The 15,344-nt window shown below is 40.5% G+C and overlaps 2 protein-coding genes and 1 long non-coding RNA gene across 13 annotated transcripts in view; 2 read left to right on the top strand and 1 right to left on the bottom strand.

Moving 5' to 3' along the window:
- Positions 1 to 498, top strand: part of AFAP1L1 (actin filament associated protein 1 like 1) — a 69,796-nt gene extending 69,298 nt beyond the window's left edge. For all 4 annotated transcript variants that reach the window (XM_057731448.1, XM_057731440.1, XM_057731422.1 and 1 more), the window contains one exon: positions 160 to 498. In XM_057731448.1, the coding sequence (XP_057587431.1) occupies positions 160 to 183 (24 nt within the window). In that variant the 3' untranslated portion in view covers positions 184 to 498. The remainder of the gene's footprint in view (positions 1 to 159) is intronic.
- The window catches only part of LOC130851369 (uncharacterized), a 158,605-nt gene extending 154,247 nt beyond the window's left edge, over positions 1 to 4,358 (bottom strand). For 2 of the 5 annotated variants that reach the window (XR_009053180.1, XR_009053185.1), the window contains exon 1: positions 4,100 to 4,231. This is a non-coding gene — a long non-coding RNA (uncharacterized LOC130851369). Of the gene's footprint in view, positions 1 to 4,099 lie in introns of all 5 variants that reach the window. The other 3 variants (XR_009053183.1, XR_009053182.1, XR_009053181.1) reach the window with 3 other exon arrangements.
- On the top strand, positions 488 to 14,644 carry GRPEL2 (GrpE like 2, mitochondrial). Of its 4 annotated transcripts, XM_057731506.1 has the most exons (5): positions 488 to 664; positions 2,901 to 2,941; positions 6,848 to 7,001; positions 7,935 to 8,016; positions 11,429 to 14,644. In XM_057731506.1, exons 1-5 carry the CDS (start codon positions 488 to 490, stop codon positions 11,791 to 11,793), a joined length of 819 nt encoding a protein of 272 aa, XP_057587489.1. In that variant the 3' UTR covers positions 11,794 to 14,644. The 4 variants fall into 4 exon arrangements, with proteins under 4 accessions (XP_057587489.1, XP_057587511.1, XP_057587495.1 ...); XM_057731528.1 differs by lacking the exon at positions 2,901 to 2,941 and having other exon boundaries at positions 561 to 664; XM_057731512.1 differs by lacking the exons at positions 488 to 664; positions 2,901 to 2,941 and adding an exon at positions 4,430 to 4,554.
- The last annotated feature ends 700 nt before the right edge of the window (positions 14,645 to 15,344 follow it).

The following is a 15,344-nucleotide window of genomic DNA, read 5'->3' as shown; positions in this document are numbered from 1 at the left end:
TGACTTACCCAAGGTCAAAGAAAGAGAGGACTAGGACCCACGACTCTCTGATCTAGCCATGGAGATCTTTATATAATTAGGTGCAGTGGCATATTTTTATCCTGCAAGTTATACTAGAATATTCAACAAACTGATTTTTCCTGTCTTTCTGTACTTCAGGAATGGGAAATGAAGAAGACCTAGAAAGGAGATGAGGATTTCATCCAAAGAAAATAACACTTTGTCCATCCAAGGCAGAAATGCTTTCTTCACAAGGAGACATCAGAAGGCTAGAAGTAGCCAACACTCTCTGGGGCACCCAAAAGACCAATCTTTATTGTCTGCATGATTATATGGTATATGGGGAGGGAAGAAGTAGAAGAGAAGAGAGAAATGAAGGGCATCCTTACAACTTTACAGAGGGTGGAAATGGGGATGGAGGGAGACAGAAATCTGCACAGTTGTAAAGGTTTGGTTAAATGTCTTTGCGTTCCCTTCTAAAGAAGAAATGAAAGCACATGTGAATAAGCCATTCCATCCCATTCTCAGCATCCCATTCCCAAGCCTTAGGACAAAGGAAGGCAGTGCCGAGGCATCGGTGGTGCAGTATAAAGAGGTGGGACTTGATCATCTGATCATGTCTGTGCCAAATGGACTCATACTGGGCATCCCTGACAACCTCTGGGTAAGAAAAATAGGCTGAAAAATCAATACAATTATCCCTACTTGCATGAAGTGAACGAAAACTATAGAGATCATACAAATTCTACAATCATTCCTCATGATTACAGAATCCTCATGATGCAGAATCCAGAATCCCAGATTTGAGTGTTTACAATCAGAAATATGGCAAAGAGGGGTTCAGCAGGCAAAGAGAGCTTCAGCAGCAGACACACTTTAAGCTCACAGTGCTACTCAGTGACAGAAGCATGCATTTCTAACGTGCACAGGATACTGCAGGCATTGTAGGGTGGGGTCATTTGCTGTCAATCAAGTCCCCTACCTAATTTATATGACACTCAGGCTCTGGGAGCTATGGTTAGAAATCCAGGTGACACTCTTTAACCTTATCTTGCACTTGGAGGCCCACAGTCTGCCCTTTCATACCTGCTATCAAGTAAAACTATCATGGAGAACCAAGAAGATGGTGGCTCATTTCTGCCACAGGGGTACTAAACCTTTTACAAACACTTGATATTTTTATAGGGGAGCAAGGACCTCAAGTCCTGGGCAGTCTCCTAACTGTACCATTCATTATTTTCTCACCACTGTAGGCACTTTATAGGTCTTTACCACCTTTCCTTCCAATAAAGATAAAACCATTTAACTGTATAAGCTCAGAGGTTAGCTCAAGGGGAAACAAGGGAAATCCCAGAATAACCTATGGACACTTTGCTAGGGGCTGCACACACTTTACTTACCTAAGACTTTACATACTTGAGCCTCACCCAAACTTTATCACCCACTGAGGCAGCCAGGGACCAGAGCAAGTAAAATAACCTGACCAAAAGCACCCAGCTGTCAGTGATAGAACGTAATAGGGCTAATGGGCCTGGATCCAGACAAGGCTGCTTGAGCCCTGCCTCTGACACTTACCAGCTGTGACTCTGACCTGATTGTTTTCCTTACCTGTGAAAACCATGTTAACAATTGTACTTTTCTCTCAAGACTACTGGGGGAAAACCAGGTTAACAACTATACTCTTCTCCCAAGACTACTGGGGGCATTCAATAAGATAATACACAGGAAGCATTCTGCACAGTGTCCAAGAAACAGGAAAGGTTCAGCCACAATGGTTCTTCTTATTAGCTAGATAAGAAATTTCTGACTCAAAATCCTGTGCCCTTTCCACTGAAGAAAAAATGACTTTCACACGGTTATTACAACCACCAAAAGCTAAAAGACAGCCAATCCATAACTGACAGCTTTCATCCACATTCCACCTGAATGTCTTCAGTAACAAAGGAGCTCACAAAATCTGGATTGTCAATGTTCTTTTTTAAAATGTGGATTCTGGAATGGCACCCAATAATCCAACTGTGTCCACAGTGTGTGTCACATTCTTTCTTACGTAGTTATTTTGAGTTTAAGTGCCTTTTCCCATCAATAGATCTTGGCTCTCTGAGAGCGGGTACCCTAGGAAACTAATAATCGACATTTATTGAGCACCCACCACGCATCAGACACTGTTAAACATGACTGGCTTACACAGGCAAACCACCTGTGCAGTCACACAGGGCCCCACACCTAGCAGGGTCCTGTGCTTCGTTCATTGCTCTGCTGTAACCCTCTTAGTAATTTTGAACAAAGGGCTCCACACTTTCCTTTTGCCCTTTATGTAGCCGATCCTGGTGCTAATTACTTTTCTAGGTATTATCCCTTTAATCTTCACTAAATCCCTGTAAGATAGGTTCTATTATCCCAGTTTTCACAGTTCAGGAAATGGAAGCTAGGTAACCTGCTAAAGCCCACAGTTAGGAAGTGGGAGACCCAGCACTTGAATACATGGACTCTGACCCTAGAACCCCACCTCCTTTTAGTTCCAAGGCTCTATTTCACTCATGTCTCTCTATCCTCTTGCACTGCAGTATTCAGAAGCACACAAACACTTAACAGATGAATGAGTGGATGCAGCACATTTAGCGTTAACTTAGCTACGTGAAGTGTTAACAAAATGGCTAAAGCATGGATGCCAGTTCTGGTTTGGTTGTTTTTTTCAGAGTGCAGGGTCATAGTTCTAAGGTGGACTTGAAGCTCCATCCTCCCCAACACTGCAAAGTGTCTGGACTATCAGATTTCTAGCATCACTGGATCTTCAGTGGGGGTCCTTGAGCAGGTTCACCAACCTCTCTGCGCCTCGGTTTTCTCATATGTAAAAGAGGATAACAGTCCCTCCTTAAACCATGTTGTTCTTTTCCTAGGTCCAAAAGAAAACAAGGTTGCGAGTAACGACACATTTGAGGTGGGCCCTGGACAGAATATAAGGATGCAAAAGACTCTAGCTTTGTCCTTATGGAACTCACAGACAAGCAGAGAAAAAAATATGACCCAAATAGCTACAAGTAAACCATGCTATGGTGAAAATTCAGAAAGATGAAGGCACACTTCCCGTCCCTTAAAAAAAATTTTTTTTCACATTAGGGGCTATCCAGTAACTAGCTTGGCAACTCCAAGTACCCTCAACCCCAATTACCAGTCCATTCTCACAACCTGTCAGTTTTCCATACTAAATCTCTCAAAAACTCATCCACTTCTTCCTATCTCCACTGACACCATCCAACTTCATTAATTCATTCAACAAATACTGGAGCATCTATGTGCACCTACTGTACTAGATGTCAGAAATCACAGCTGTGAACAAGACAGACCCTCTCATGAAGCTCATACCCTAGCTGGGAAAACAAAAACCAAAAGAGTGATGGCCATACCTAAAAGAGGAGCGAATTTAGATAAGGTGGTTACAAAGGTCTCTGGTGAGGTGATCCCAGGACAGAATACAACCCTTCTGTGCATGCACCAGTCCAACGGCTTGTCTCCGCACCTCTTAGACCCAATCTTCTCTACACAGCAGTCAGTGACTCCTTAAATATGTAAAGACATCATAACATGTTCCCACTGCAGTCAGAGTAAGGCCCAAGTTCATTAAACAAAAAATTTTGAACTACATTAGGGCACTGTTCCACTTTTCATTAAGTTTGAACAGACCAAAACAAAAAAACCAAAAAACCTCTGCCCTAATGGAATTTACACGTTAATGGGGGAAATGGGAAAATACACATTTTAAAACATAGTAAGTCGGGGGAAACGGGGGAATTGGAGAAAAAAAGCAGGGAAGAGTGATGGGAGATGAGAGTCAGGCTTTGACTTTGTTAATTCCTCACGTGCTCTGGCCCTGCCTAACCAGCGTCTTGTGTTGCTCCTCCGCTTCCTCCAGTATTTCAGTCCCTCACTCGCAATACGCTCCCTCTTGACTTTGCAGACGCTGTTTCCCTCTACCTGAACTACCTGCCTCTTCATCTACTCTTCATTCCGCTTTCAGTTCAAACGTTATTTCCTTTGGGAAAACGCCCCACACTCGGCCACGTCGTATTCTGGGCTTCCGCAGCACCAAGCCCCTCACCTTTAAACACCGGTCATATTTTGACTTTATGTGGCGTTAGCAACTGTTTGTTGTGCATAACCTCACGCAAGCTCCTCGAGGGCACAGCCGTTACTCCCTTTGGACGCCGCGAATGCCGCGCCTAGCACGGAGCCTACGCCCTCGCGACAGGAAACCCACCTACGCGCCGAACAAGTTGGGGGCCGGAAGAGTTGCGTTCTTTTGGGAAGACCGGGTAGGGAAGAGCGCAGGGGCAACTGGACAAGTAGCGTTCCCATCCGGGGCACTGAGCGACAAGCGCCCGCAAAGGCTGCCGGGAAGCGTGGTTTTTGAAGGGAGCGTATCTCGTCACTTGCGACAAGTGCGCGTGCGCTGTCTCGGTCAGCCGAGGTGGGGAACATGGCCGCCAGGTTCTTGTGGGCGGTCCGGCGGCGAATGCAGCCCTTCCTGGCCTCGAGTGCCGCGTCCGATGGCAGGTAAGCGAGGCAGGCCGGGGATCGGGGACGTGAGGACGTTGCGCGACGAGCAATCCGGAGGGGTGATTGTTGGCTGGAGGGCGAGAGGACCTACCAAGCCTCTCGGCCGCTACGACTGGGCGCTCACGGCTCCATCTTACAGAGCAGGAAACTGAGGTCCACAGCCGCGCCTCCTTGCCAGGCCTAGGAAGGTGGGAAGATCCGAGGTCACGCCCTCGGAGGTGGGAACTGTTCTTCAGCCAGAGCGGCGATTGAAGTGGGGATGTACCCTTCCCGCCCCCTTTTCTGCGGAGTTGGTGTCTGCGGGTAAATTGGGACGCTCTCCCAACACCTGTGTGATCATCATGGGGAACCATTAACTGAGCTTCACTTTACCTGTCGGTAAAAGGAGGGCGTTGGACTTGATGTTTCCAGAAAGGCAGGCCCTTCCACCTGCCTTCGGGAGTTTGAAGTTCCGGTTGCTGCTTTTATCCATCGGTTGCTGCAGCTTTTATTGGTCATTTATCATGCCGATTACAGAACTATCGGTAGTTCTTTTTATTCTCCCGTTTAATTGAGGAAATTGAGGTTTAGAAAAGTTGAGAACGTCTTCAAACTTAAATACTCGTGTAGTGGTGGAACCCAGATTGGAAACCAGCCAGGGCTCTAGAAACGGCCCTTTTAATTATTGACCAATGTTAATTATTCTCAGGGACTATTCCCCGTTGACAGTTTCTTTATCAGAAAGAATAAAGATTGCTGAGTAGGGGCATGGGTAAGGTTGGATCTCTGAAAAGTAAATTAAGTTACGGTGAAGTCCGGAAATTTTGCATAACTGTCACCTTTTTATGTTAACACACCTGACCCAACACTAGGGTGAGAGGTTGCATCCTGGGTTTCAAGCTTTTTTTTTTTTTAACGCGAGTCTTTTTGGCAGTTTGTGTTGTAGAGAAGTGATCAGAAGAAAAAGGGTTCCTTCTAAAAAGATTTCCCCGCCCTCCAGTACTGAAACAGTATCAATTGAACGGATCCACCACAACTCCTCTCTTTTACACGACTTGGGCCTTGGCCATGTTCCCTTTCAACTGGGCCTGAGGATATTTTGACCTATTTTCAGTTGGATAAATGTAGTTTGTTAGGAGTTTAGGAGGAATGATCTATTTCACTCTGTGTGATGTGTCCCAGATCTGTGGTGACCATATTTTCTAAATTAAAAATTTGTCATCATGTGTAATCGGACATCAGATCCTAATAACTGAATTCAGGACTGGCCTGGAAGATAAAAGTAATCTTGTCCACACCTTTATACTGATTGTTCCCTCTTCACTTTCTTTAAATAAACTCCTTTACTCCCTTTAAGCCTTTACTTAGAGTTCACCTCAGTGGCCACTCTTCAGTAAAGTTTATATAAATAAACTATTGGTTTTAAAGACCTTTTGCACTCACAGGTTTTCTTGATGGTTTTACTTCAAAGTATTATGAGGATCCAGGAGGTGTAATGCAAACTTCCTTGAACAGGGGGGTCAGAACTGCTGCAATCCAAGATCCACAAACTAACCCCTACTCTAAATTTTTTATGTAAGCTGAACTACATATCTGTATGATCTATTTCATTCACCTATATGTAGTTTACAGCCCACAACATACAGTAAATGTTTTATAAGTTTTTGATTGACTTGATTTTACATATAGGTGAGTTCCCAACTCATTTTCTCTTAGTGCAGGTTCTCTTCCTTAAAAGCCTTGCTTTTACTTAGACCTTGTGATCAGGAAGTCTTTAGAATTCTAGGCTTCACTCCAATTCAATAAGGTACCTTTACTGGGCTTAATTTTCCCCATCTATAAAATGAGGAATTGAACCTGAACTGTATGGCTTTTTGTTTTGAATTCTCGCTTCTGGTATTGTCCTGCTGGTTCTAGGTATTATAATTTGGTTTTCTCTTGCTGACTTTTGTGTCCCCACTTCCAGCTATTTCTACTGCCTGATGCTCAGTATCCTGAGTCAACAAAATACTGTGTGACTTTGACCAAGTCATAAGCCTCTCTGAGCTTCAGTTTTCTCATCTGTAAAATAGGGATGATGATAGTATTTATCTCACATGTTGAGATGAAAAGATGATTTAAGTAAAACCCTGTCAGCTGTGTCTGGTATTTAGCAAGCACATTATAAGTGTTTGTATCGTTACTGAGACTGAAAGCACTTTGTCTAGAGAGAGTCAATCTGAGAAACATTCCAGTCTCTGAACTTTGTTGTAAGTTTGGCTGAGTTTGTGATGGCATTTCTTCATAATGCACCACCTCCCTCCCACTTTAGGGGATGGCTGCATCCTTTCAGCACAGCCACCCAGAGAACTGCTGGTGAAGACTGCAATTCTGAGGACCCACCTGATGAACTTGGGCCCTCTCTTGCAGAACGAGCATTAAAGCTAAAAGCTGTTAAGCTGGAGAAGGAAGTCCAGGATTTAACAGTGGGTAGATTTTATATTATCTGTTCACATATTCTGTAAGATATATCATATTTGCTATTATCTGTTTATATTATCTATATTCACATCTTTTCTCTGGTTTAAATATGCACTAAAGGTTTTAAACAGATTTTTAAACTGTTTCCTCTAACTAGTTCTTTACCCCCTCTTGCTAGATATGCTAGACAAAATAATCTGTAGTAGTTCACAAACATTACTGACTACAAATACGCATCTCTTTTCAGTTCCGTGGTGTGTCACAGTATTTAGATATGTGATGTTTTGATAGCTTCAAAGGAGATACAGTGCCTGGTGTGTAGTAGACACTCAATAAATACTTGTTGAATGAGTGAGGTCATTTATCATTGTATTCTGCCAGTCAGACTACATCTGGCTTACTGTGCCAGCACTAGACTGACAGACTTTGAGAAAGAGAAATAGACTAATTCCAAAGCAGGACCACCCAAAACGGGTAAGGTGGTTGGAAAGTGTGTCTTATGAGAGTAATGAAAGGATTATAAGAATGAAAGAAGAAAAGACTAAAGAGGCTAAATAATAGCCTTCAAATAGAAGACGGATTTTTAAAACTTACTCTTGGTTATCTTAGAGTTCAATTCAACAAAAGAAAGTTGGAGGGTGGCAGTGTTGGCTGAAGGTGAAAAAGAAAGCTTTTTCTCAAGATAATGAGCTTGAAAACAATTGTTATAAGTTCAAATTGGCAGCCTAAACGACAGCCTATCAGGGCTGCTGTAAAGAGAGATTCCTACTCTGACCAGGAATTTGGATTAGCTGATCTAAGATTCCTACACAACTCCTAATGTTGTTGTTGTTTTAATAAAAATCTATACCAAGGGTGAAATTTGTAAAGTAAGCAAAAAGTTTCCTACCAATAAGCATTTGTTTTCTTATCATTTCAACTTTGCTTTTGATGCTCAGGTGAGATACCAGAGAGCTGTAGCTGATGGTGAAAATATAAGAAGGCGAACCCAGAGATGTGTAGAAGATGCCAAGATATTTGGTGAGAAATTTATTAATAATAAAAATACCTTTTAGTTTAAGGGCACTTACTAGCAGTTCTGCACACTGAACTTAGCAAAAAACACATCTGGGTCCTTAACCAGTCTATACCCTACCCTTCCTATATCCTCATAGGCTTTCTGCTCTGCTTAGTGGGAATGTTGTCAAGTGAACCATTTGCTAAAGTAATGCTTGCCTTTATTTTCATCAGACCTTTGTTATTTTATTTTTCAAGCATGTATGGTTAACATTCTAGTGCCTATATAGGCAATTCTGTTTAACTCATTAATGAACAAGTGAATCGTTAAGATGTTCAGAAGAGAATCCAAAGAGCAGACACATAGGCAATCAGAAATGCTGAAATTTGCTTCATATAAGCAAAATTGGTCTATATCCATAGTGCGATAATCAGCTGTATCTCCACCAGACAATTTTCACAACTATAAACAAAAATCATTTGCATTACTGTCAGTGTTCTGTGGCTTGCTGAGTTATAACTCAAAGGCTCAGACCACATGGAGTCAGATAACCCAGCCTGTGGTAGATCGAATCTATTTTTTCACTGATGGCATTGAATAATCTTTTTGGTCCATTTCAAAGTTGTTCAGAAACTTTTCCCTAAATGTACCACATCTTGTTCCAAATTGTTCATGAAAATGTTAGTTGCATAAGAGGGATTCAAGGGTAAAGGGCAAATCTGTGGTTACTTGCTGTACTCACAGTGTAATATGGAGCATTATACTCTTATTACATATAGAATGGAGTGCCTGAGGGGCCCTTGGATTCTATCTAGTCCAGTCTCCTCTTATAGGCAAGCTAGAAAAGGTTATTTGATGACAGACGTAGATATGAATCCATTGATTCCTGATTCCTAATCTATTATTCTTTCCCTTATATCACACTCGTTCCTGTTCTCTGGATTTTATCTGCTGTTTGTACAAGGGATTCACTCCATTCCTGTCCTTCCAACCCCAGTCCTTTGGCTTAGCCTTCTGCTTTTCATTCAGTGCTATAGATATCATGTTTCAAGACTTTGAGTAAATACTAACCCCAAATTGTATTCCTGATTAGCTAAATACTGACCCCTAAATTGTGTTCCTGATATATCATCCAAGTTTTAGTCTCATATTTCCAACTGTCAGGACTCAGCAAACTACAGCCTGCAGGCTAAGCCTGCCACCTATTAGTCCATAAATACAGTTCTCAATTGCATCATTAAAAATTTGTGGAAATTTTTCTCTTTTGTTAAATAATCACCTACATAAGATGCTTGATTTTGCCTCTTGTCCCACAAAACCTAAAATATTTACTATATGGCTCTTTACAGAAAAAGTTTGCTGACCTATAACCACAGGGAATTTTTGTAGCAAGTAGAACAGTTGTGATAATGGGAAGACTTCCTGCCTGCTTGAAGGGAGCAGGGGGAGTTGGCTTACCAGAAGTCAAGTTTTGGTGCATTCGGAACTGGCTTATGTCAGTTTCCTCAAGGATTAATAAGGTTCTCAGGAACAAATACATATTAACTAAACTCAAAAGAATTTGGTAATCTAATTTATTAATTTATAAAGAAAAATGTGTCTAGCAAAACATGCCACACAAGTCATTTGCTTGGGCCATTTCTTCCTAGTGGCCAGGAATACATAGAAAACTAAAGATAGCTCAGTGAGCGTGGAAGTAGAAAAAAAGAAGAAAACTTTTATTGTTATTGAATTAACATACAGTATAGCATGATGTCTATCCTCCTTCCAAGGACAGTCTTGTCTCAGTAACCCATTTTTTCTTAAGTCACAAAGTTCCTTTTTTTCCCTCTAAGAAATGGTGCAGACACCAACCATCTATTGAAGTAACAAAATAATAAGAATACAATCAGAGAATGAACCCCTCACTATACAGATAAGAGAACCTAGGCTTTTATTAGGTTTATACAACTTTACTGACTAGAAGCCAGGATTCTTTATACCATGGCAGTGTACCAATCAGTCAGGCAACTTTACAGCTTTCAAATTCAGTTGGAGTATTTGTCATTCCTTGAATAGCCAGGGAAAGCCTTTGATGTCCCTGATTGATTTTTATCATTCTTTCCTCTTGGGTGGAATTCTAAACTTTATCAGTATCCTTTTCAAGCCTTTAGCTAATTTCTTCTACTTTTCAGCTGATGTCATTAACAGCCATTAATATATGGCTACCTTCCCTAATAGTGATGGGAGAGGTATCTTGTGGAACTCTGAATACACCAAGTCTAGTTCCCTAGAAAGGCCTGCTGCTTTCACTCTTTCCGCTCCATTTCCTCCTTTCCTACTCCAGACCATATTATATCAAGATTACTTCAGTTGGCTCTCTTCTGTTTCTTCTGTTATCTTTTCTTCTCACCCATCTGTGATGCCCCAGCACCCCAAATTCATTGTGTATGTTACTAGACAATTGACCCCTCTTCCACTTGTTTTGCTCAAGAAGGTATAATGGATTTCTATTACCCAGAAGTTAAAGATAGAATTTTTGCCTCTCTGTCAGTCATTCCTTCCCATCCAGGCAGTATGTACCTGTGAAATCTCTCTTCTGTCATCATCTCTTTTATTTGCTGCCTGTTTTGACACAGGGCCTTAAACCTGTCCCTGGACTAAAGCTAGACCAACAAAGTCCTTCACCCTTTACCAGCTCCTACCAGGGCTTTTGTGTTACCATAGGTATCTGTAATGATGATATACCTTATCATTTCTATAAGAAAGTGAAGAATGCAGCATTGGGAGTAATGAGATTTCTCAACAACCGAGTTCACTTTTATAAATTTTATGTGTCTAAAAGGGTTAGATGAGCTTGGTAGCCTGTCTCTAGCAAGTATATATAACTTCATAGCAGGCATTTATAGACTTATCTATGGAGTATATTTTTTTCCTGTTCCTATTAAGCTAATCCTCAAGAATAAACCACTCTTTGGCTCTTCCTTAGCACAGTGCTGTCAACTATTCTTTTATTATTCCCCCATCAATGAAACACTAATGTCTCATTCCTATTGAGAATGCATGTCTTACCAGAAATGAGACAGGCGGGAATTTTCAAAATATATATAACTTACTACTAAAGGTGAATAGCAACAAAGATACAAAAAGCATATAAGTCAAGTTTTTAAAGGACAGGTTTCTGAACCTTTTGTATATGGTCTTACGTGGTTCTTGGGTTCTAACCATCTTCCCCATTTCCTAGAACCTAGTCATATGCCTTTCAAGAGAAATGCGGGCTCTTCAGTTGGGTTGCAGGGGTAATCATTGGTCATGATCCCTGAATCCTGTGTGGCAATCTTTGCATTTCCTGGGGTACCCAGTATACTAGTCAACTCTCTGAGCCTTCCCCAAACTCTACCCTCAAGAGCAGCTTGATTTCCTCACAAACAGTAAGCGTATCTGGTTTCTCTGTAGGAATTCAGAGTTTCTGTAAGGATTTGGTGGAGGTGGCAGACATTTTGGAGAAGACTACAGAGTGTATTTCTGAAGAAACAGAGCCTGGGGACCAGAAGCTCACTCTGGAGAAGATCTTCCGAGGGTTGTCACTTTTAGAAGCAAAGCTGAAAAGTGTGTTTGCCAAACATGGCCTGGAGAAGATGACACCCATTGGTGACAAATATGACCCTCACGAGCATGAACTCATCTGTCATGTGCCAGCTGGTGTTGGGGTGCAGCCTGGCACCGTGGCATTAGTAAGGCAAGATGGCTACAAGCTTCATGGCCGCACCATTAGACTTGCCCAGGTGGAAGTGGCAGTAGAGTCTCAGAGAAGACTATGAATGGGCTCAGGGGAACTGAATGTTCTCCTAGAGTGCAGTCACCTGTGATTCCTTTATTTATTAAGCTAGGTTTGTATTGTACATGAGGTACTTCATGTGATCTCTTTTGCATTTAGTCATATTGGCTTTATTTCTAAGATATTCTGTTGATTTAATGTGACCTGTTTGGTCTCATCAGAAGTCTTGCCATTGGGCATTTGAACAATGTGACAAGTGTTCCTGTGGCCTTATCAAAATATGTTTAAGAAAATTATTTTTAAATTGGTACTCTGATAACTTTCAATCCAAAATCTTTTTTAAAGGTAGAAATGAGTATATGTTTATGTATTGTCAACTAAGTGTTCCGTTCTAATGGTCCCTATAACAGGAATTGTATAGAATCTTGTATTTTGTGGGAAAAGGATATGGTAGGGATTGGTTTAACATTTGGGTACTTAAATGATAAAGCTTTACAGTTGTGTGAATTTAAATCATTTGGGTTGATTTTTATGCACATAGATTTTCAGGACCTCCCCTTTTTATTTTATTTTTCTTTTAGCCATCTTTTGTCTTTGTAGTTCCTGCCAGATAGACTTTATTCATACTCATTGTCCCTTTTCAAATCCCATTTACAAGGCTAACGGCCCAGGCAAGACTTGGAAGGCAGGGACTGGCAAGAAATCAAGATACCACGTCCCTTTCAAGCAAGTATGGCCAAGAAACCTTGTACTTTCTTTGCTGAGTTATCTTCAAATTATTTTCAGCCTCCCTAGGTATATAATCATCTCAGGGAAACTGAGGCAGCACCAACAGCTAATGACGTACATTGGTCTATATAGGTAATTTACCCACAACTTCTCTTTCCACCAGCCGTTAAATCCTCTGCCACTTTGTCAGATTTACCTTATGTTCCTTTATTAGATTTTGTGGGGAGGTGGTCAGGACAAAAAAAAGTTAGGTTCCAGTGATTCCTCATTAGTTACACTAGGTTTGGGTTTTTTTTGGGGGGGGGGGTACTCACAATTCACTACCTCTCTCAAGTTGACAAGCTTTATTTCCTAGTTTTTGTATCTGTTTATATGACATGTGTAAACATCTAGCTCCCCTTTTAGGTATTGACCTAGAGTTAATGAGCCTATGTGTATATTTTTTATTTTAGTCTTGCTTATAAATAGTATTCTGTAAAAAAAATTATTCAATAAATGAATTAGTGAATGAATAAGATATATATTTTTTTTAATTGGACAATAGAAAGGAGGTCATTATGGACATTTTAATGTTAGAAGCGGCCTTAATGATGATCTAATCTCACCCTTTCAGCTTCAACTGAAGTTTGAAAACAGTCTTTTTAGGACTGGACTCGAAGAAAAAAAAACTCTAAAACTAGTAAACTAAATTTCAGTGAGAATTTAAGTAAGAAACAACTAGATATTAACTTCAGTTATTTACGATTCAACAGTTCTAAAACAAACACGCAGATATGTCCCCAGCAGACAATTAAATGTTATTAGATGTCCAGATTGCCCAGGTTTAGATTTAAGTTACTTACCCATAAAATAAATCCATTTCTACTAGAACTCTATGACCCCATTCTGTGGGGTGGTAAAAGTTATCCTCTTAGACATCATAGATAGTTCTAGCATACTACACAAACATGTATCAACAAAGCCATCCTCCAGTGGATCCTATCACCTCCACCAGATTTAGACACTTAAAAAAACAAATACATGCTTCTAAGATGCAAACAAAAGACTGGTGGTGAGAGTTTAAAACCAGAACCTCTATTGGCATTCCACTAAGTACATTACTGTAAATGTAATGAGCAGTCAGATTTCACAGTAGGAATTTGTCTTTTTTTGCCTTCATTCCTTTTAGATTGACAAATAGTGATGACAAGAAAATGAGCCAATTATGATTTCCTATGTGTTCTTGAATCACTAGCTATCATTACTAATGAATTAGAATAACCATAATTTTAGGTGTGGAATGTTCTCATTACTTGAAGTGTTTTTAAATATTCCTTGCAACCTCCTGTTTTAGCAAGTAGATTGAGAAAAATTTTAGATTCTTCTATTATTCAGTAGTTTTGCAGACTTAAAAGTATAAATCTAGAACATGGAGCTATAACATTGAAAATCTCAAAAAGTTGATGGGCTTTCAGGAGCCAGCGCAGCATAATAGAGCATTTGCTTAGCAGGCATCGGCTTGAACATAATTCCCAGCCTGGTCACTTCACTCTTCTGAGCCTGCTTCCGTGTTTGTAAAATGGTTATCAAAATATTGTGAGGATTAAATGAAATGTGCAAATTGCCTATTACAGTAGGCCCTCACATATTTATTTTTATCACTTTTTTATTATACACATTGTTTTTCATATGTTTTTATAGTTGCCTAAAGTCTAGGGGAAGGGAAAGACTGGTTAAATGGTGCTTGACTATAAAAAAAATGTAAGCTAATCAATCACAGTGAACTCATTTTCCTTTCAGCTTCTGTTTTTTTGTGTGTGTCTGTTTTAACCATAACAAGGAAATCTGCATTTTTTAGACTGGAAAAACAAGAACATTGTTTCAGTGCTCTTAATTATTTTCATCTTGATGGTAATGTAAAAAGACATTATTGGCTTGCAGATGATATGTGTAAGGAAGCTTTGGCTCATTTGAAGAGGGATCTTGGTGTTTTAGTACCTGGATTTTACAAATCTTTTGTGGATTTTCCTCACTGCCATAAAGGAATCATTCAGTTTGATACTGATATAAGTTATATGGTGTTCTTTCATGGCAAAGGTTCTTAAACACTAAAGCAAAATCAAATAAGGAAGGCTAAGGATGAAATATAATCTTCAGAAACGACTTTAATAAAACCTTAATTGAAATAACTATGTTTCACGCATGTATTTAGTGTCTTTGTCTGCCAGATTCATATTGTGTATTGACGTGATCACTTCATTTATTGCTGACCTACCTTGTTGACGCTCAGTGGAGGTACCTTGAGGTCTCACAGCAGCCTAGCCAAGTGGTTGCAGTGTAGGCATTCCACACTTTGCCTTAGTATTGAAGTCTGGTCTGCTTTTCTACCTCCTTGACTTGCTTCCTTCTGATTTCTCTGTATTTCTTAGATCTGGATTCCTATTTCTGACTTCCTCTCTGCACTGCCTTATTTTCTTGTGCTTGCTTCTTGGTTCTAATTGTCTTACCTGCTTTAATCATTTCACTTGAACTGCAGGACTTCTGACCATTCTCTCAACCAAATTACTGGCATGTGGCCTTCTGTTTCCACATGCCCTTCCCAACCTTTGCCTGGCCTTGATGTACCTCTGCTTCTCCACTGGCTTCCACGTACCCAGCCTCCTGGCTAAGTGCCCCTCTTTGGAGCAGCCTTTCCTATACTTTTGGCCTTGCATTTTCATCATTCTTCCAGTCTTGTCTGCACACCGTCGCTCCATAATCCATTGTTTCTCATACTCCCAGTGCTAGTTGGTAAGTATATTCCTATTCCTGTCTACTAAGACTTTGTCTGCATTCTCAAATTCACTGGAGGTCTTAAAACATGGCCCCAAGATCTTGAATCTGGAC

The sequence above is a fragment of the Hippopotamus amphibius genome, chromosome 1 (genome assembly GCF_030028045.1).
Source record: "Hippopotamus amphibius kiboko isolate mHipAmp2 chromosome 1, mHipAmp2.hap2, whole genome shotgun sequence".
Classification (NCBI taxonomy): domain Eukaryota; kingdom Metazoa; phylum Chordata; class Mammalia; order Artiodactyla; family Hippopotamidae; genus Hippopotamus; species Hippopotamus amphibius.
Note: the sequence above shows the minus strand (reverse complement) of the source record. Positions and strands in the feature narration are given on the sequence as shown.